We start from the raw sequence: 23,263 nt of genomic DNA, 5'->3' as shown, positions 1-23,263 counted from the left end.
TATTAAACAGCATATGCATGGATCACCATTGTCTCAATGTCCAAGGTTTCAGTTAGCCTCAAAAACAGTTTTTGTAAAGTTCTAAAGTCATTGACAGCTGGTATGTGTTGGATCCAAGGCCTTGCATGGAAAAGATGAGGATTTCTTTGGTAGGTAGGGCAACTGAAGTGTTTTCCGAGCCACCTCCACTCCTGGTATAGGAAGCCTGGCCATCGATGCTGATGATGACCAAGACTTCCTCCTCTTTTCTTTAATATGTTATGAGGCCCCACTCCTAGACCTAAGGAAAGGTGGGCCCCAGTAGGAATATTCTATAGGTATTGGCCTGACTGCAGTTGACCTGTGCATTGCCAGTCATGTATAGGTGCATTGGGCGCTTCAGGAACTCACCATAGGCTACCACTCTGATCTAACAGGAGAGGGTTCTTTGCTCGATATTCAGGAGAAGGAGATCTAATTTGCCTGAAAGGAATTAGATGCTAAAGTAATGGGCTTTATGTAAAACCCAGCTATACGCTTCCCGTTCCCATTTGCCTTTAGGTTCTCCCACCAACGCAGCTACTGCTGCTCATGGGGGATGAAGTAATTAGTCGATGGGAGAGCTCTCTTCCATTGGTTTAAAGCATCTGCTCTAGCATCGGTGAAGCTGCACCACTGTAAGCTCTGTAGTGTAGACATAGCCTAAGAATGTTTTGAACTTGAACAATATCCAATTTTTGTTTGTATCTAGGTAAATTCAGACCATATCAATTCAGTTAATCTGTAACTTTAGTTATATCTAGGTTTTTTTTATTGTGCACCAAACATTCAGATTTTTATCTGCTTTTTGTTGTGTTTGCTTTTTTACCTGAAAAAAGAAAAGGAGTACTTCTGGCACCCTAGAGACTAACCAATTTGTATGCATCCGATGAAGTGAGCTGTAGCTCACGAAAGCTTATGCTCAAATAAATTGGTTAGTCTCTAAGGAGCCACAAGTACTCCTTTTCTTTTTGCGAATACAGACTAACACGGCTGTTACTCTGAAACCTTTTTTACCTGGATAACGATTAATTTACAATTCAAAAGACTTTAGGCCAAATTCATCACTGGCATAAGTGGATGCAACTCCATTTAAGTCAATGAAATGCAACAGCTTAGATCAGTGGCAAACACGGCTCTTTGCATCCATTAATTCTATCCCTTCCTTTGGGAAATTCACAGAATAGCACTAATAAAGCTCTTGATGGGCAACATATGTTATGTCCTTATAGCAAAAGAACATGCTCCTGGTTGACAAAATAGGGTGAGAAACACAGAGATCTCAGAATGATGAGAGGATAAAAAAAATTTTGAGGACTCAAACAGAAAAACAAAGTAAACAAGTACTAAATAACACGCAATATGTTTTTGCCAACTGATGTTCCACTTGTTTCAGGTTAGAATTGAATCATAATCCCAGACATGAAAGACCAGCGATTATCAATCAAATCATCCAGCTCTAAATTGAATTTTAAGTTGCAACTTCCATATTACTAATAATGCTGATAAGCTATTAGCAATTCACATTTAACAAAAATATGTTTTAATAACCTTAAAAGTAAACATTATAGGAGACAGAGAAATAATAATGATTTCATATGAAAATTCAATTCTAAATGTGGGTTACAATCTACATTCCTTTCCTCATTTGTTTAAGAAACAAGGTGAAATAGAGCATTTCCTAAGTATTAATGTCTTTAAAAAGAACTAAAATAACAGAAAATTCTCTAATGATCTTTGAAGTGACAAAATGTAAAACTATTTAAATCATCACAACCTGTAGCAAATTTACACAAATTGAGTTATTTGGAGAAGGAGGTAAGTTTTTATGTCTCTACAAATGATATCCCATCATTTATGCCAGCAACCTCAATATGTCATGTCAAATTTACTTTTACTTTGACAAAATGCAGGAACAACTACAACAACGAGAATGCCACAAAATATATTTTGGTATTCTTCCTGTCTTTTGTAAGGAACAGGCCACTGGAAAAGCACAGGTGAAGGTACAGAGAAATCAGAAGCCATCATTATATACAGACACAGAGAAATTAAAAGATGACATGACTGTGTACCTTGGTGCAATTCTTATTTTCAACATAAAATTGCTTCTAGCTTTAAAGTGAAACAAAATACCACTGAGATTTTAAGAGAGTCAGCAAATTTTGTTTTCACACACTCAATATACCAGATGCAGTTTTAAGTGTAAGACAGGGAATGCTAGCTCATTAAACTTGAAGGTATGCATACAATTTTACTTTATAACAAAAAGAACCTGGTGATATCTTGGACAAAAATACTGAAATTATGGAAATTTCCCTGTCAGAGAATGACAAGCAGACTATGGAAGCAAGTTTTCTAATAAATGTTGTTTTTTTCCCAGTCAACTTTCTATCCATATAGATCTCTGCCCTGGAAAATACTACATTTCAACTTGCAAATCTCAAATGCAGCACAATATAGTGCAATTAGTACAAGCGACAAAGGTGGTTTGTTTTTTCTGGAATATATCATATTTAATTGGGCCCTGATTGTGCAAACTGATCCACTTGAGTGGATCCCAGTGGAGCCCCAGAAATGGAGTCTTAGAATGTAAATTCTTTGGACTGTTCAATGAATATACAGATTGTACATGTTTAGTAACTATATATGATTAGATACTACCCGAACCAGATTCAAAGGGCAGTATGCTCCAGAGGAGATGGGACTGGATTAGGGGACAGAGAACCTGGGTTCTTCCTTCCTCTGCCACTCATTTGCCATGTGTTAAGCACTTTGAGAACTATTGGTAAAAAGAGCTATAATACTTAGCTCTTATAAAGTCTAGAATTTCACCTCAACTACTTCGTGTTGCACCTGAGTTAACAGCACAGTTTCATTATAAAATTGCAGTCATATCTGGCTCGCATTCCTGCTGCTCTTGTGATCAATGGCAGAACTCCCAATGGCTTCAGTGGAAGCAGGGTTGGGGCCTTCAAGACTTTAAGCACATCCTGGCTCTAATCCTACAGGTGCTGAGCTCCTTCTGAAAGATTCTGCTTGTTCTCATTTCCCATCATTCAGTATCTTGCTGGATAGGCCCCTGTTACACATTCAGGCCAAAAGAAGATCAGACATAACACAATGCGCTTGAAGACAGTGTCAGAGACAAAGACTGACCCCGTACTCCAAAAAACAGTTTTCATTAGTTATCATTTTAGTATTTTTAAATGACACATATTTTAAGGGGCTGTGCTTACAGCAAAATGGAAAGGTAAAATAAAAATGCTATTCTGATATGGTGATATATTGATGTTAAAATATTCTTAACACATAACCAGGTTATACGGAAGTATGTCTGGCCATTTTCTCCTATCTTTATATTTACACAACTATATTATTGTACATGGAATGTAATATTACTCCCTTCCTATAGTAAATGAAACAGTACACAGATTGCAAAAGTTCTGCATTTTTCCTTGAAAAATCAGTCAGATTCCTTTCATTCTTTATTTTGGCCAGTATATAAAACTTAAATGGGGGGAGGGAGAGAAGAAGGTAGAATGGAGCACCAAAAAATAAAAACAAAACTCCCCAAACCCAGAAAGCACAATTTTCAAAAGTACCCAGTGACATTCAAAAGGACTTAGGCTCCTAAAACATTTAGATGCTTTTGAAAGTTTTATCCATAGTGACCTTTATTCAAAGAAACATTTGAAATGCTGAAAAAAATACAGTAGATGTATAATTTCTTTAAACATATCAAAAGCATTTATCGTGCTAGTGGGCTTCTTTCTATAATAAAATGGAGATTTCAGTGGTGGTGCATTACATCTAACGTTAAACTGCAAAGAAAAAGGCTTAACATTTTGTTGAATACTGCATGTCCGTTTGACACATACTTACACAAAAAAGGGCATCAGTTGAATAAGAGTCTCTTTTTTGGGGCTAACTGTGAATTCTGGCACAGTTTGAATAATTTTGTTCATAACATTCCGTAAGTAATTTTGTAGCTGTTTGCGTCGTTCCTCTACAAACTTTGCATCCTGTAAAAGAAAAAAAAGTTGAATTGTACAAAAAAGATTTTTTCCATTCTAAAATGCCAGACAGCAATAATGACATGAATTCTGATTGATGACTTGTGCTTATCTCAGCCACCTGTAGCAACATATTATCTAAAACATTTGCCGTCAGTGTAGACAGAGACAAGTAATGTTCAACATTATATAACTTGGTTATGGATAAAACCCTGTCCATGGCTATCTGACATAATGCTGAAAATAACTTATCCCGGTCTACCCGGAGTGTATTCTTCCCTGAGAGAAAGGCCTCTTCCATGGACTAAATGTTTTCTTTTAAAGGACTGTTATTAAGGACCAGATGTCAGGCCCTTTCAGGACTAGCAACTTATACAATCCTTTAGGGAAATGGAGGTACTTTTCTTCCCTTCCAAGAAGCTTATTAATTCCTCCTCCCCCTGCCCTCCCATCATGAACTTTTCAGAAGCTGGATACATACACCTCACAATGGACCCATATTTAACTATAGGAGCAGACATATCTCCCTCCATTTAGTAACACATTTTGTTAAGGAAATTTTATACAACAGTCCATTTTTTTAACTAGCATAATGTATCATTGATAGGATGCTTTGGAAAAAAGGTTTTATTTAAGTGTTAATGTTTTATTTCTCTGGCACCAATGAATGGAGATAACTGTACCATTCCTCATTCTGCTGTGAGACTTACAGGCTGAAAGCCTAACAATAGTACGTCTACTTAGATTGTATAACTTCACAACATGCATATTTTTGTCTGTGGGAAACACAATTATAGTAGGGTATAACACAATCTGTCAGCAAGCATAATACACTAGAGTGAGACGGTAATGGATTTACTGAGAAATCAGACTCTTTTTTGTATTAGAGCCAACAAGCTATATCTCAGAAATTCAGGCATTCTGCTCACCTGGTTTAAATGTCAGAATATGCTCTTCAGGCATGAAGCCTCAAACTATTATAAAACAATTATAGCTCTCAAAGGAAGATGAAGTGAGCTGTAGCTCATGAAAGCTTATGCTCAAATAAATTGGTTAGTCTCTAAGGTGCCACAAGTACTCCTTTTCTTTTTGCGGATACAGACTAACACGGCTGCTACTCTGAAAGGAAGAGTTGAGTTCCTATTTTGTGTAAGATGTGTCTACTCAACCATTGTTATTAATCTATTCAAGAAAAGTGCTTAGAAATGTAAAAGTTCCTGTTTCTTGCTAGAAAAAGATAATAGATGCAAATATGTTTAAAATGTTACCAAACCATTCCATTTAATTAAAAACAAAAAATTCATAGGCTGGGTTGCCACATATTGGATTTGAGTTTAAGGTTAGCTCTTCTCACTGGTAGAGTCGGCTGCTCCCAGCATAAGGCTTAATTGGCCACTTGTCTGATTTTTGAAGCAGTACAGTAAAGTTCTAAGAAGTTTTGCCATCTTTGCCGTTAGGAAAAGTTGGCATGACAGAAGTATTTTTGGAATAAGGGGTATAAAGAAGAGAATGAGGTGGGATCCCGGAGGACTCAATAAGTATTAAACATTTAGAGTTGCTCTGTCAAATATTGGAAAGAAAGTCTTCATTTTTACAAATGCTTATGCATGTGCTTAACTTTAACTGCCAATATGTATTCTGTTTCCAGATTGCTGAATGTATAAGCCCCGTCTACAGGAAGAAATTTTACAAAATTCAGTACAACCATCAATTGAGCTGAACTGGCTGGAGCCCTAATGTAGACAAGGCTCCTGCAATTGCATGCATTTTTACCACTGTGTCTAAACAACATAGGATGAAATTCTAAGCCCACTGAAGTAAATGGCAAAACTCACATTGACTTCAACAGATCCAAGATTCTATCCATGTTGTTTAAGTAACATGGTGTTAAAAGCACCACAAACTGCCACAGTAGGATTCCCACTGGTAATATATGTTGGATTTTTTGTAAAATTATCTGGTAAAGACATGACCACAGAATACACAACACACTTTCTCTCTTACCTCACAACACCTTGCCTCCCTATGTATAATGTTTTAGAACTAGCAGAAATACACAACTTCTCCATATTATATTTGTATTATCCCTATGCTGTAAGAAAAGGAGTACTTGTGGCATCTTAGAAACTAACAAATATATTTGAGCATAAGCTTTCGTGAGCTACAGCTCAAATAAATTTGTTAGTCTCTAAGGTGCCACAAGTACTCCTTTTCTTTTTGCAAATACGGACTAACACGGCTGCTACTCTGAAATCTGCCATATGCTATAGTATATACTAGTGACATATTTAAAGCAGCAGTGTAGTAGATTCCTATGTTAAAAAAAATTGTCTTGTGTTTCTGTTACAAGTCTTTTCTCCTATTGTTTATAAGGAATCTGTGTGCAATTATCTGATAATAAGTATAATATAATGGCATCCATACTGAACGGCTTCTAAAGGTTATGCAAAACCTATTTTGTCCTCCCACTAAACATTCTAAACACATGCAGAGTCAAACAAATATGGGCATTTAAGTAGGTGAACATCCACACCTAAAAGACCACAAGAGAAACTTAAAAGGAGAGAGGCACAAATGATCACTGTAAAAAGAAAAGGAGTACTTGTGGCACCTTAGAGACTAACCAATTTATTTGAGCATAAGCTTTCGTGAGCTACAGCTCACTTCATCGGATGCAAGTATGTTGCTAAAAATTATTCTTAAATCTATAAACTGAATACAGTACATATAAGGAGTTAAGATTAGTCTGTCTACAGAAGAAAGTATTGTAGAGTACATGCTTTAAATGCTAATAATTTTCCTTCAAATGAATCATTCACCATTAAAGGTTGGTAGTACTGAATTTAGCACCACTACATGGCAGTTTGAGAAAAAAAGCATCAAAGTATCCACCAGTATCCATCCACTTAATTTTTACTGAAAATGAATTTTGAAAAATTCTTTAAGAATAACCTTGTTCTACTTTGCTTGATGCAATCCACTCTCTAAGATCTCTCTTTTAGCACACCATGGTCGGAGCACAAAATCCCACCAATCACAGAAACAGCTTTCTCCATTTTCTACTGCAATGCAGAAGGCTAGACAAATGTTTTGCTGAACAGAGCTCTCTATACAAGCTGCTAGAAGATACTAACAGTAGGAAATCTAATGCATGTAGATACATAATAGTTAGAATGGAAGATATTAACACTACAGGAAATTATTGCTGTATTGCAATGTAACTGCATTTATTGTTTTTGTCTATTTAAACTGTTACATCATTCAAATAAATTTTATATTTCCCACTTTCCTATTTAGTACTGACACATTTTCCAAACAATACTGTTTCAATGTACTGTAAATCTGTAAATCACTTGGCCCTTCTGCTCTGTTTTCCTGGTTATGCTGTCTAGTCACCTGGTTCCCTATTTCCTCTGCACCCTGGACATAATGCTTGTACCATTCTTTTGCTTAACCATTCTTTTCTCCCCTGGATGTTCCTCTTCTGCAGATGGCTGATAGTTCCAGTTCCAAGAGGGATACATTCCTCCTATGTACCAGTGGGTTTTATAGGAGCAGCTAGGCTGAGGGCAGATGTTGCGCTCCATTAGTAACTTTTATTTCTGCCTAAAGGAGAGTTCTTTTTAGTTATATGGCTAAAGATGGTTTTTACTTGTTAATTTTTTGGTAACAGAATTCATGTTTCTCCAATGCATCCAGTCACCGAAGTCTCTGAAAGCAAAATTCGTCTTATTAACACAAAAATTGAAATTCCCCATACCATCAAGTGAAAAGAGTGCAAAGTACAACCAGTTTCCAATGGTTCCATGCAAGTATGTGGCCTATAAAATATAATTTGTTTATTAAAATCACTAAATGTACTGTTTATGGAAACTGAAGTATTTAAACAAGAGCGTATACATTTAATAATCTGCTACAAGGATAGTTTAAAAATCTTCAGGCAATTTACAACAAATTTGTGTCATTTTTATATAATTTCTCTAATCACAGTTAATTTAAAAAACAAACATACATATATCTGAATGCGTTCATGCATGTCATTCCAAGCATTCCATGTCATTCCAAGCCAACAAAATTTAACATCAGCTCTGTAAAGTTAAGGTGCATTGTCCTTCATGGATCATGATTCTTATAAATAGCTTTTGAATACCCTCCATATTTCTTTGTATGAAAAGCAGCCAGCCGGCTAAGGACACCACTTAACTGCGCATGTACCAGGGCTCTAAATAGGCATAACATATTTGAAACTCTTCTGGTTTAGCTCCTAAGATCCCCAATCAAAGAATGCATTAGAAATAACAAATTTGGATGAAAGCCCAGCTTCTAGAAACTGCCTAACAGCTCTGGTAGTCACTTAATGAGGTCTTACAGCCTGTGATTACACTGTTTTTCTGCTACTACTTTCCTATCATAATTCAATTATGCATTAAAACATTAACAGAGAATACTGAAAGTTAGGTCTTGCTTAAAAAAAGTAACAGTCAAGGCTATTTATTAAGATTTCTTTTAGAAATTCTTAATTTTATTTTGAGACCAAAAACTGATTGTTTTAAATTCAGAAAAGATGTTTCATAACCACCAAATATTTTGAAGGAAAACTATGTTATAGTATTAATAAAATACAGTAAAGGTGACAAAAATTAAATGCAGTGGGGCATGCATTTCTTTCAGTTAATTGAAAATGAGCAAATAGTAAAATGAATAATTAAAATCACAATTCAAACAAGCAAATACTGAATACATCATGCAGATAATGACACTAGTTGCTGCTTTCTACTGAATGTCTGTATGAACCTTCTGTACAATGACCTTGACCAACTGTGATAGCTATTGAAAATGTTTACTTTCTGCAGTATGTTTCAGTTGTGTATGTGGTTTTAAAATACTACATATTATCAAAGGATGGAAGTCACTTTTACTTACCCATATCTGAAAACTACAGACAACCAACTTCCACCTTGCTTTTAATTATCAAAGACAGCCAGTGAAGCACGGGCTGTGTGACCCTGAGAAAAAGCGAGAGAGCTTTTGGGCTAAGTGCTGGCTGGAAACTGGGCATGGGACTGTGAGGAAAAAAAACTGTCTCCTGTTGTTTGACTCCTCCTGTGTTCAAGAAAACAGGACACTGTAGGGGGGTGGAGGGATAGCTCAGTGGTTTCAGCATTAGCCTGCTAAACCCAGGGTTGTGAGTTAATCCTTAAGGGGGTCATTTAGGGATCTGGGGAAAAAATTGGGGATTGGTCCTGCTTTGAGCAGGGGGTTGGACTAGATGACCTCCTGAGGTCCCTTCCAACCGTGATATTCTATGATTCTACCTTTAATATTGTTGGGTGTGAAATTCACACCCCTGTGCCAAGGGCCAGAACAAGAGGTATAAATCACTTAGCTCCCACTTTGATGAATGAAGTGAGAACTAAGTGATCTATAAGCCTTGTATTAGCTATCTACATAGGTTTCAGAGTAGCAGCCGTGTTAGTCTGTATTCGCAAAAAGAAAAGGCGTACTTGTTGCACCTTAGAGACTAACAAATTTATTTGAGCATAAGCTTTCGTGAGCTACAGCTCACTTCATCGGATGCATCCAGTGGAAAATACAGTGGGGAAATTTTATATACACAGAGAACATGAAACAATGGGTGTTACCATACACACTGTAACAAGAGTGATCAGGTACAGTGAGCTATTACCAGCAGGAGAGCAGGGTGGGGGGAACCTTTTGTAGTGATAATCAAGGTGGGCCATTTCCAGCAGTTGACAAGAACGTGTGAGGAACAGTAGGGGGGGGGGAATAAACACGGGGAAATAGTTTTACTTTGTGTAATGACACATCCACTCCCAGTCTTTATTCAAACCTAATTTAATGGTGTCCAGTTTGCAAATTAATTCCAATTCAGCTGTCTCTCGTTGCAGTCTGTTTTTGAAGTTTTTTTGTTGTAATATTGCGACTTTTAGGTCTGTAATCGAGTGACCAGAGAGATTGAAGTGTTCTCCAACTGGTTTTTGAAGGTTATAATTCTTGACGTCTGATTTGTGTCCATTTATTCTTTTACGTACAGGCTGTCCAGTTTGACCAATGTACATGGCAGAGGAGCATTGCTGGCACATATCACATTGGTAGATGTGCAGGTGAACGAGCCTCTGATATTGTGGCTGATGTGATTAGGCCCTATGATGGTGTCCCCTGAATGTGGACACAGTTGGCAATGGGCTTTGTTGCAAGGATAGGTTCCTGGGTTAGCGGTTCTGTTGTGTGGTGTGTGGTTGCTGGTGAGTATTTGCTTCAGGTTGGGGGGCTGTCTGTAAACAAGGACTGGCCTGTCTCCCAAGATCTGTGAGAGTGATGGGTTGTCCTTCAGGATAGGTTGTAGATCCTTGATGATGCATTGGAGAGGTTTTAGTTGGGGGCTGAAGGTGATGGCTAGTGGCGTTCTGTTATTTTCTTTGTTGGGCCTGTCCTGTAGTAGGTGACTTCTGGGTACTCTTCTGGCTCTGTCAATCTATTTCTTCACTTCAGGAGGTGGATACTGTACTTGTAAGAATGCTGGATAGAGATCTGTAGGAGTTTGTCTCTGTCTGAGGGGTTGGGGCAAATGCGGTTGTATCGTCGAGCTTGGCTGTAGACAATGGATCGTGTGGTGTGGTCTGGATGAAAGCTTGAGGCATGTAGGTAGGAATAGCGGTCAGTAGGTTTCTGGTATAGGGTGGTGTTTATGTGACCATTGCTTATTAGCACCGTAGTGTCCAGGAAGTGGATCTCTTGTGTGGACTGGTCCAGGCTGAGGTTGATGGTGGGATGGAAATGGTTGAAATCATGGTGGAATTCCACAAGGGCTTCTTTTCCATGGATCCAAATGATGAAGATGTCATCAATGTAGCGCAAGTAGAGTAGGGGCATTAGGGGACGAAAGTTAAGGAAGCGTTGTTCTAAGTCAGCCATAAAAATGTTGGCATACTGTGGGGCCATGTGGGTACCCATAGCAGTGCCGCTGATTTGAAGGTATACTTTGTCCCCAAATATCTACATAGGGTGACTTTTACCCTGAAAACCAGAGATATGGTACTCTTGGGAATATAGTTATTATATAGTGCAACTTGCTTCATTATTCTGAGGTGTGAATATGGGTCACAACATAATGTAAAACGTCTGAGAATTTATTTTTATTGCAAGTTTTATCTCTTGAGTTCGAAGCAGCAATAATTTAGTAATTATTTCTAAAGAGACCAATATATAATTACTAATGGTTAGCAAGAACTTCCCTTTATTGTCAAGTTAAAAATTCTCATAGGGGACATCAGTGTGCAATTAATAGCTAGTCATTATCAAATTATGTAATGGTCTCGCAAACATTAACAAGTAGTTTTATTAAAAGAATTGTTTGTTACTAATTTAACAGAAAAACTGAGCAAAACATCTATATCCAACTGAAAGGAAGTTCACAGTACTTTTCCTCCCTGAGCAGAGATCTTTTGTGTTTAACATCTAATATCAATGCTTAGAATTTTGATCATGCACTAAGCAACTTAAGATGTCCTGATTTGGGAGGTGGGGGCAGAGACCCCTTTTATTTTGTGAAGTATGGTTTACTAGTTTCATACATTTCTAAATCCAGATCAACATCTTATATCTTACCCAAGTATATTACGATGAATCACTATTTTCAGACACATCTTTGACACAAACTAGGAATGATTCACAGTTTCATTTCACATATTGCAGGTATGGAACAATAAAACTAGGAAGTTGAAGTCTAGTTAAATAAACACAAAAAGATGTGAGCTGAAAACCAGGCTTCTGTTTTTGTAAGTGTATGCAAGGTTAAGCATATAATGCAATCAAACATGGACCATACCAAAAAAAGATTCCCATTACACCATTTTATGTATGTAGTTACTTCAAAGACTAATATTTAAGTATGACTAGCTTTAACAGCTGTCTTATAAAATTATTACTAGTAATTATAAAACACTGCCCCTTTATTTGATTATTATACTAGAAGTCTATTTTATTATGACACATGATGTGTGAGTATGACACAGGCTCAGTGAAATCCTGGCCCTACTGAAGTCAAATGGGAAAGTCATTGACTTTGAGGAGGAGGATTTCAACTTATGTATTTTTGTCCTATCACTTCAATCAGTAAGGTTTTCAGGCATTCATATATACAACTGTAGTTCATATAGTACCAAATCTGATCGTTTTTAATTTTCCTCGGCAATAATATTTTCAACATTACAATTACAATTGTACAAATGTAACAACAATTACATTAACATTTGTTTTTCAAATAAAAATGAAGTTATTTTCTCCTAGTTTCATTTACAGGCATAGTACAAGTTATTTAAAAAACTCTTCACAGCCAAAAACACTTCGCTAGGTGGGTAATTATAACCACAGAAGCAGAATGTTGAATGTACGCACTGTCCATTCCTTATGTCAAAACAAGGAAACTCACTTACAGTAGATAATTATTGTATACAGGAATTCTCAAATTTAAACTCTGCATATTCTCAGAACATGTATTGGAAAGGCAGATTTCCTATTTAAAAGCGTTTATTTTAGTCTTTAAAATGCAACTACTTTCCTGATGTTTGTTCTAATAAAATGCAGCAAAACTCCCAAAATTTGTTTTCAACATGCAGCTTTTAGCAGACAACAGTTCAGAACACTTTGGTGGTATACGTTTTATCTCCTATACAAATACTGAGTGATCTATCATGAAATTTTGCCATAGGTCATAATAATTATTATTATTTATATTACCTTAGCACCTAGGTACCTACTCATTGACCAGGGCCCCATTGTGCTAGTGCTGTGAAAGCACAAAACAAAAAGAAGGCCCCTGAACCAAAGAGCTTGAACTCTAAGTATAAGACAAGAGACAGACAGACGGTGGAGGACAAGGAAATTATGAGACAATATTGGTCAGCATGATAGGCAGCAGTCTCAGGGCACCAGCAGCCTAACCACAGCCAATTTTTTGTAAGCGTCATGGAAAAGGAGAGTTTTGAGGGCTTTGAAGAAGGATAATGAATTAGTTTTGCAGATGGCCCATTGTCCTCACCAGATATACTGAAAATCCAGGTCAAAACCATTCAATTTGCATTTATTTACTTTGTGGTAATAGGCCTAATACCCAAAGTCATGCTGCCTAGAGTGGCTCATGATTGTGAGTGCCTACCTCAAGGCAGACTGTCAAAAACGGGGCAGAAACTCCAAATTGGTGGTATGTGCTAAAATTATATTTTACCAATTCAGTAACAAATATGAACTCCTGGATCACTATACTAGTCTTACAATGGCGTCACAGACGGTCCCTTTGGCTTCTCCAGTCTATCTTGCTACCCAGACAAGCTGGACTTAGTGATAGTCACTTATATCAAAAAGTCACAAAATATTCAGGTTAGTTCCAGTCCCAAGAGACCAGTCACTTATTTTGGATCAACTGGTACCCTAAATATTACATCAGAGACGATGCCAATAGCCAATCCTGTAATAACCTATCTAAAGATTTATTAACAAGTAACAAAATAAAATAGGTTAAAGCAAGCAAACGTACACACAAATGAGTTACCATCTGTGATTCCTAAAGATGACAGAGATGGAGTAATCTGTCCATTCAAAATGTCTTTCATGGCAGACCCAGGTTGACTCTGGGGATCTCTACTTTAGGTTCGTGTTTCTCTCCCTGTGAGAGTTCAAACAGCAAAGAGATAACCATTTCTTCTTGAGAGCATCTTTATATAATTTTCCCCCAGGGTTTAAGCCAATGGGACAAGGGCTCCTGCATGTAACTTCTTCATGGGTGGATGGGGCAATCAACAAAGCTTTTTGTATTAGATGGTCCAGTAAGTCTTGATAGTCCACTTGATGGGTGGGGGTGACCACTCTTCTGTCTGAGTTCACAAGTTCAGAGTGGATATTTTTAATTATAAAACAAACATTTTACCTTGTAGCATGGAATGCAGACATTATAAATCAGATTAATGCATACAGCAATTCAAAAGCATTTCATTGAGTCTAAACACAAAATACATTCTAATAAGACTTATACCTGTTCTGAACAAAATTAACATACAGGTGAGCTGGTTTGTCAGTTCTTAGCTAACGCCTAATGGCCTTTGCCAGAGCTCACACTTGGTTTACCAGTGTCACACCCTATACCAGGTTTGCTATCAGGAATTACCTTGCCACACAGTAGTTGCTGCCAGGTAGCAGTGAAATAAGAGTGGGATCAAGCTTCTGACATACAAAATACAGTTGGTACATAAAAGGTCAAGACAGTAATTGTCCCAGAGCCTGGCCAGTTCTTTCAGAAACTAAGATTATAAATAGGTGACTGCCCAGGTGAATATCATACTCTTTTCAGTGGACCCAATTACCTGCAACAGAAATAATTTCTTAGGATTATGATTACTAAATGATATTTTTCTTCTTTGCACATTAAAAGTTATGGGCAAGATTCTGCTTTTAGTTATGCTGATTAGCAGAGTAATTTTATATACTTTGGTTGAGTTACTCTTGATTTGCAGCAGTATTACAGTGTGTGTAATTTGTCTCTATGTTCACTTAGAAGTTTCTTTTCAGAGAAGTCAGATTAGCCTTGTATGAAGTCCTTCACCGTCATTCAGTATTTGGAGCACTTAAATAGGTTTTGTCAAAGAACTGTCAGGGAGAACTTGTTGAAACTGATTTTAGGAATGTATCCCCCTCACCTGCCATCCTGAAACCTTAAACTCCCTATTTGTGTGAAAAGGGAAAGTTTTGCTCTGAATAGTGGATAGTCTGGGAAGATCACTGAAAGAAGAGAGCTTGCAGGAAGAAAGATCCAGATGCCATAGTCAGACTGAGAGCAGAATCTGTAGGTCTCTGGTATCTGCAATTTTGGAAGTGTCTAGCAGTCTAGTTCAGTTTCCTGTAAACAACTTCTGTTACTGCCGGGTTGCCTATCATCTCTTAGGCCTGGTCTACACTTGGGGGGTGGGAAGGGGGTGAGCTAAATTGGTCTAAGTTACGCAACTTCAGCTACGAAAATAGTGTAGCTGAAGTGGACGTACTTAGAGCTACTTACCGCAGTGTCTTTACTGAAGTAGGTCGGCTGCTGACGTTCCTCTGTTGGGGGAGTACCGGAGTCAATGGGAGAGCACTTGGCAGTCGATTTATCGCATCTTCACTAGATGCGATAAATTGACCCCCCCTGGATCGATCGCTCCAGAGGTAAGTGTAGACATGCCTTTATGCTCTATTAAGGACTAAGGAGGATGCTTCTCAACAAACAAAAAAGGGAAGGGGACTGGTATGGCATATTTTCTGGTCTTTTCGCATCTCTCAGTGCTCTCAACTTGGGGCTTGGCAAATGTCAGAATTTTACTTAACTTGTTTTCTACCAACCCATATGATAAATACTTCCAGGGTTTAAGATAATAATCCGTGTGTGTGTGTGTGTGTGAGTGAGAAACATTTTTTGCACTTTCCTCACACCAGCTCAGGTTTAGATAAACAGTGCAGTGTTTCATACCCTGTTGAGGAGCAAGATGAATAATTTTTTCTGTACAAGTTCCACTGAAGACATCAGAAATCCCCCCACCAGCTTTCCACCAAATCCATGCATGCAATATTATTCTAGGAGACCGACAGACAATTTTAAAGAGAGATGAGGGCCCCCATACTTTTTCCTAAACATTATTGTAACTGTCTTTACCCAGGAAAGACATCTTTACCTATACAACATTCTCCTTGAAAGAAAAGCTTTCATGAAATCTGACATTATGATAGAAATGTTATAAAGACCACATGTAAAATACTATGGATTTTGATAGAATGTTCTGCATTCTCTCTGCTACACAATGAAAACGTACACTATTGTGGCTATGTGTGGGACCAAATTCATTCCTAGTGTAACTCTCTTAATTACAATAGTCTTTGACCCACTGTGTCAATGCACAGAAAAAAACTACATAAAAAGGCATCTAAACTTTCACAGCTTTTATATACACTAACTGACTTATTCTATTCTAAACATAATATCATCTTCTCTTAATTTTTCTTTTTTGGGGAGGAGAAAGGAATATTACTGTTCCTCCCAAAAATTTCTTCTGTCTTCTATACATGGGCTACACTTCCTCTGGGTTTTCTTCCCCCTTTTCCAAAATCAAAAGAAAGCACTAACATTCATTGATTAAAGTTTTATTCTCCTCAGCATTCTGAATAAAGGTAAATGATAGCCAGGGAGAGAAGAATTTAAGACCTTATGAAGGCAAACTCATATAATCCAAATTCAGCAGTACTGCAATGCCTTTCAATATAGCCTAATTTTCTTCACCTATTGATATGCTATCTCACTAGCTCTGTACCCAAATATGTATATAGTTGAGTTCTGTGAAGTTTTCTTTGTCCATTATTAGATTTTTTTTTTAAAGGATTTAAAATTTATCATGCCACTGAAAGCTTTCACCTAAGACCTGGTTAATGTAAAAATTCACTTACAGAGAAATTACAAGAATTGTATGCTCATATAAATACATACACATAAAAATATACATCTACACACAAATAAATCAGCAAAGTACCCTTGCTCAAGATTAAGTATGCAGATTTGAACACATTCATGCACACACAGTGGGAACAGTAAAAAGAAAAGGAGGACTTGTGGCACCTTAGAGACTAACCAATCTATTTGAGCATGAGCTTTCGTGAGCTACAGCTCACTTCATCGGATGCATACCGTGGAAACTGCAGCAGACTTTATATACACACAGAGAATATGAAACAATAGTGAATCTTGGTGGGTGAAATTTAGATATCAACATTGAAAACTGGGATTTTAATAACATAAAGAGTTGGATTTAAACAGTTCAGAGCAAGAAAAATCAGTGTAGAGATGGAAGGCTACGATGGTGTTGAAGAAATAAAATGCACATTTTGCATTGCTCAACAATGACCTCTCTCCAGATGATTAAGAGGTGACAATCAACTCCAGTAGGAGACTTGGATAGATGGAGTGAAGGAGACAGAATCTGAGGCTGACTCAAAGCTTAAGGGTATTTAGATAGCTCAAGTGGAATGGAAGCAAGGGAATAGGGAGAATCACAGGTAATGCTGTTTTTTCATTCACAGAGAAAAGAGATCCTATAGTCATGTGTGCCCAAACTATGGCCCTGATTCACCAGATCACTAAAGTACATGCTTATCTTTAAGTATATGCTTCCGTGCTTTGTTGAATCATGCTCCAAATGAACACCAGGATCTTATTTATTTCCTCAACAAAATGAAGGATTTTTTTAATTAAAGAATTTTTGAGAATTTTACTTGCCATTGTCACATACATCACTTTTTAAAAATAGGCTTTGGACTGGTTTGTTTTGGATGGAAACCAGCAGATTCAGTATATCTAAAAATATCTTTTTACAGACGGTTTTGAAAAACTGGTGCAGTGCTATATTTGTTTTCAAGCCACATCCCAAAAGGATATTTTAAAAATGTTAGTATGCAAATTTATCTATTATTATTACTTTAAAAATTGCTACTATCTACAGCACACTAATTATTACATGAGATTTGACAATTATTAAAATAAAATATAGAAACTTTTAAAATACATTTGCACTATTGAACATACTGGCTCTTTCCTGTCCCCAATTCTGGAAAGCAGGTGTTTTAAGTATTGTCCTGAATCAGGACCATAGGTAGATCTGCTTGTACAATTCCACGTTTAGAGTCTTTATGAACATGCCTCAGGAGGACATGCAGAAGAATGATGACGAACACAAGAATGCATTTAAAGCAGCTGGTCAGAACTTTAATACCTTTAATGTTAAAGGGGGGGAGGGTCATTCCCCCTTTAACTACCAGGGCGTTAATTGGGTCCAGGGAGGGTTGACTTCCAGACCATACAACCAAGCCAGGAGGGTTGGATTCCTAAGTTAAACCCCTTCTGTTCAATTCATGATTCAGCCCAATGCTGCATCCCATCACCCTCCTCCTGAGAAGAGGAGCTCAGGTTGCAAAAACTTAAGATCTCTTTTCAATCCACAGCTAACAGGGTCCACCAGTCATTCCTGGGTTCTGTGCTTAGATTTACCCCATGAGCTGACTCACTGGAGCCTCTTATCTATACTGGCTGCAAGATGTGACATTACTTATTGAGATTATTATCCTTACTCATTTTTTTTTAAAAAAACACACAATGCCTTATATTTTTATTATCCCCACATGCCAGCCCTCCAGGATACCGTGGGAAGGTGAAAACACACTGGACACCCTACCAATCCTGCCCAACAGAAAAATTCCTTCCTGGCACCAAAGGCTGCGTAAGTTAGACACGTAGCCAACTTAGAAACCCAGCTCTGACAGCTACACAACCTTCTGGGCAGCTCTGAGCAGCAAGAATGGCTGCTGTATGCCCAGGAATGCTTAAACATGTGGAAATTGGCTGGGGATGGGGAAGGGAGTAGAGGGTTACTGGAGCCAATCTGCTTTCTCTATCCCTCACTTCTGATTTGGCCACTGGGTGACTAGGGTGGGTGGAACTATATATACTTGCTTCACTGCAGTCCCACTGGACACACAATCCCCACAGGTATTCTGGGCAAGGGCAGAGGAAAGGGGCAGGGGTCCAAAGGGAACATGCAACTGCTAACCGGAATGTCGAAGGTGGCCATTCCCTGCCTCTCTGATCAAAAATCCCTCTTCCCACACTACGACAGAAAGGGATAGTAGATGGAATTGTTTGACTCTACTGAATAATAAGAATTTAGGGAGGTATTCAGGTATATTTTTAAAGCACCTAGGATACATTTGGCACTAATTAATAATACTCTACCTAAATTCTTAAACCATAAAGAGCTTGTGTTTATCAAAGTTCATGTGAAATGCTTGTTAAAATAAAGTTACTGTTCATGTGTATTAGGATTATTTTATTTGAAAGTGGCTATGTTTTCTAACCCACTGCAAAGAATTTACATTCCTGATAATCTGAAATTTAGCATGCAGTTAAACACGCAATACTGTTTTTTGATTGTGCAGGTATCAAAATGCATCTGGGGGAAATATTTCACTCCCATTGTTTGAAAATGAAGTTAATTTCACCCAAAATATTTATGAACACTCTCTTTGGCTGACATCATGTGCCAAATTTCTGCCCACGGCAAAGTGTTAATGCCAAAGTACAACCCAGTAAATAAGGATGTATAACTGAAATCTTGACAGATTTTCAACTACCCTGGTATTAGCATGCAATATTACACTATAAACATGAAATTCAGAGTCTGACATACCATAATATTGTATATTAGCCTATTTTGCAATTTTCATTACAAGAATGGTAGTTGCAACTTGCAGTTTGAGCAGTTTCAGACCAATGTTGGCCTTTAATATACATTGTTATTGCCTAACAGGTGGGTAACACTGGTATTCAGCGATTATTAATGGGACAGCTCACTTAAAATGTCCCATATATTTTTCACAGACTATTTGAAGCAGTACATTGTCATCATTATTAGGAATGATTTATGGATAAGTAAAATACTTCTATATTTCAGGTTTGACACTGCTGTAACCAACACAAAATACACCAATTTTGTTGTCCAAGAGAACTGTTTAGCATTTAACCTCTTTTATTGTTAATGCTAAGAGAACAACTACGTAGGGGCCCAATCTGACTCCAGTTAAAGTCAGCAGAAAACTGCTATTGACTTTAATAGGAGCTGGACCAGGTTCTAGAATACCAGGCAATGCATACTCTCACACACACATCTGGCAGTGCTCTTACACAAAGAATAATCTGTTAGTTCAATAAGAAAAGAAAGTCAGATACTTTTATTCTTGCCTTGAAGTTCTGTAAATGCCTATTATATTTATAATCAAAATGCCTATTATATTTATGTTCATGGCACCAAAGTGGTAGCCTAACAGTAAGGTTGGCAGTCAGAGGCCCTTGCGGGAACTAATTAAACTTTACATTGCCGAGCCAGTTTCAAACGGCTTTGCACTGAAAGATTAATTAGATAATAACTGTCTATTTATACAAATATAACAAGGAAGGTGGTAACATACACTCACACAAAATCATGGACCTTATTTAGGCTCAAAATGCCCACTCTATTCTCATGTGTCAGGACAGAACCCACTCGCAATAAAAATAAAGTCTGTATACACATACACTATTTCTCTCACACTAAGAGTGAATATGCAAATAGCACCCCAATAAACCACAGTCATTTCAACTTTATGAGACTAAATGCTTTCATGTATTAGTGTTTCTGAGGTATTACTTCCTCCGTACAAATTTTAAACAATAAAATAAAATATACTGTGTGGTCTGCTGGCTTGGTAAATTTTTTAACACCTTCATGCAAGTAAGCAGTATAGGTTAAGCAATACTGAGTTGTACTTATGGGAATGTGTGATTTGGTTAATCGTTTTCATCAGGACTAAATCTGGTCATTCTTTGAAGTATCTGGTGCAGCTAAGATGAACAGGTTATTGGCAGTTACTGGCAAGTGTGTCCTGTGCAACAGCAATCCTCCCAGCACAGGGTCTCCTCACTACAGGCTTTTCACACTTTGCCGCTCCTATCAGCAAGTACACCCCTGATTAGCTTGCCAGGTAGTACTTGTTACTAACAGCAGCATACATTCTAGCCAGATGCAAGCAGTTGGCTCTCCCCCTCTTCTAGAAAATCACCATGTTGTGTGCCCATATCTACTGGCTATTATGTATTATTTTGCCTGGTTGCTTGCAAGAGAATTGGAGGGAGAAAGGAGGCAGAGAAGATCTCTATATCCTAACAGTGCAGAAATATCACTTGAAATATCATATTTGTTTTTACTGCTGTATTTCTGTTGCCTAGGCCCTTCCCAGTAATGTTTGGAAATAATGAGCAAACTAGATAAAATACATGGAAAGAAAGTGACCTCTCAGACTGAGCACTGGATATAGTTTTCCATGGACGGAGATATGTTCACTTGCCAAGACAGGAAAGAGTTTAATGAACTAGAGTTTGCTAATATGTGAGAACTGTATCATGCATTTTTCCTACATATAGTCATGAACTATGGGTGGAGAAGTGCCAGACTGATAAAATGGACCTAGTATCTAGACTTTACAAATAATACAAATATCTACAATTTTAAGTACTGTGTGAATATACAATAGTTCAGGAAATGTTTGTAGACATTATTTGAGAAACTGCCCTACCACAGAAAAAGCTGAGTGCTCCCAACTCCCATGATCAGTTCTCAGCAACTCAAGTCAGAGTAATTCTAGTTTAATGATTGACTTTATTTCTTCGAGTATCCTGAGGTAGATAATATTGTTGCCCCTTCTTCCAAAGTCATTAGTGTAGCATTTCTGACACCAGGGTCAACACTCTGCCAAGTGGTAACACAGATCATGGCCTTGCTGGGTCGTTTCTAGCAGAGTAACAATCATTGACTTGAAGTCCGTATATATTGTCTAAGTGTAATTTCCTTGATTTGCACTTGTATACAAGTCCTGAAACAAGATGGTCAATTAGCATGAAGGACAATCCCTTCTTTCAGGAATCTCAGCCCAACATCAACGTATAATTCCTAGGGAGTAACTCTGCCTCAAGAACTGTCTCTAACCAGGGAACAAGGCAGAAAGCAAATTCTTCTGCTGCTCATATTATTCTTTCTCCAGAACCCGCATAACTGCAAACCATCAGCAACACAGCATGTTTTCCCAACAGTCTAAAGTTGATCACATATTAAGAAAAATAACTTGGAAGACTATTTGTAAGAGCACCACCTGAGGATAGCTGCCATAACATTATGACTCTAAAATCATGGTAACATGCAGACCCACAGCTTGTTTAAGAAATTATGAGTAAATTCGTGAATAAATCATTTCAGGGCTGCCCAGCAGCCTGATAGAGCCATTTTAATTGAAAGAATGAAATACAATTAAATAACAACCCCTCCGGTAAGAAAGTAGAAATGGCAATTCTCTATTATTTTATATAGTTACACAAACTACAGTAGAGAACTGCAGGCTTTAGAGGTCTTCTGCTTCTAAGTTGTTGTTTTTGTTTTGTTTTTTTTTTGCTCTCCTATTGTGATGACTTGGGAGATTCGTCCACTGCTCTCTTTTTCAGCCCAGTATAATTAAAGATCAGAAATCTTATAAATAACACTAATAAAGTATCAGAATGGTTCAACCCCCCCCCCCACTTTATCCAGTAGCCAAAGTTGAAGCAGTAACCATCAGCTACAATAGTTGTACTCTGTCTCACTGCCCACAAATGCTGCAGTTTTCTTTTTTCCTTTTCTCTTTCTCAGCAAGTCTGAAAACCTCCTAAAGAGCAATAAAAAAAAATTGGAAGAAACTTCACAAAAGCACCATACCTAATTTTGAAAGTCACCTCCAATACATCGTCCCCTTAAAAATCTGCAGCATCCACACTATCAGCAAGGTACAAAAATCATTCTCAGAAGTCTCCAGGAAGCAGCAGTTCACAAACAGTAGTGTCCTCTGTCAGAATTCAATAAATTGATTCCCTTATCCACTGAAAGCAACCTTCAAACAGAACTTCTTTGCAAATAATGTGCCCCATATTTCTTGCTTGGATGAGGATGCCTGCTGAAGTTTGGCTACAGAGAGCCACAGAACTGAGGGTGGTTTGCTACACTGAGCCAGATGATGGTTGATGTAGCCTTCTTTACGCTAATTTCTCCTTTGACATGTTTCAACAAACTATGCTCTCTGGGGAATTCTCTTTTTTTAAAGTAAAAATTAGATGACTGATGGATATTCTTCTGCAGTGCATATTAACTATACTGAATGTACTTTAGGATATTTTAATACACTTGACATATGATCCACTGATCTGTAAGTTCCCAGAGGTTTGTTTGAGTTCCTTTTAAAAACCTAAGAGAAGGGTTTTTGGAGGATGCTGACACAGCCATATGCAGGATGCAAGACCTCTCTCTCTGGGCTAAGCATCTTCAAAACCTCTCCCATTCTCTAAATTTATTCCAACAACTATTGCTAAATCCTACTACTTTTCTCCCTGTGTCACTACCAAAATCTATTCCTTCTGCTAAAACCCTTGGCATTCTTTGATTATTTCTCACCTTGACTGATGTAACCTACTTTTCTCTGGACTGCCCCCAGTAACTTTCTCCAGCCAATCTACTCAAATGCTGCTGATAAAGTTACCTTATTTTGCAGCTAATGATCATTTCACCACAACTTTTGACCCCACCCCACCC

At 37.6% G+C, this 23,263-nt stretch overlaps 1 protein-coding gene across 2 annotated transcripts in view; it reads right to left on the bottom strand.

The window, feature by feature from the left end:
* The window catches only part of SNX29 (sorting nexin 29), a 451,127-nt gene that overhangs the window by 58,719 nt on the left and 369,145 nt on the right, over positions 1 to 23,263 (bottom strand). For both annotated transcript variants that reach the window (XM_084640531.1, XM_084640532.1), the window contains one exon: positions 3,904 to 4,043. In XM_084640531.1, the coding sequence (XP_084496657.1) occupies positions 3,904 to 4,043 (140 nt within the window). The remainder of the gene's footprint in view (positions 1 to 3,903; positions 4,044 to 23,263) is intronic.

This window comes from Lepidochelys olivacea, assembly GCF_965140295.1.
Source record: "Lepidochelys olivacea isolate rLepOli2 genome assembly, chromosome: 10".
NCBI lineage: Eukaryota > Metazoa > Chordata > Testudines > Cheloniidae > Lepidochelys > Lepidochelys olivacea.
Note: the sequence above shows the minus strand (reverse complement) of the source record. Positions and strands in the feature narration are given on the sequence as shown.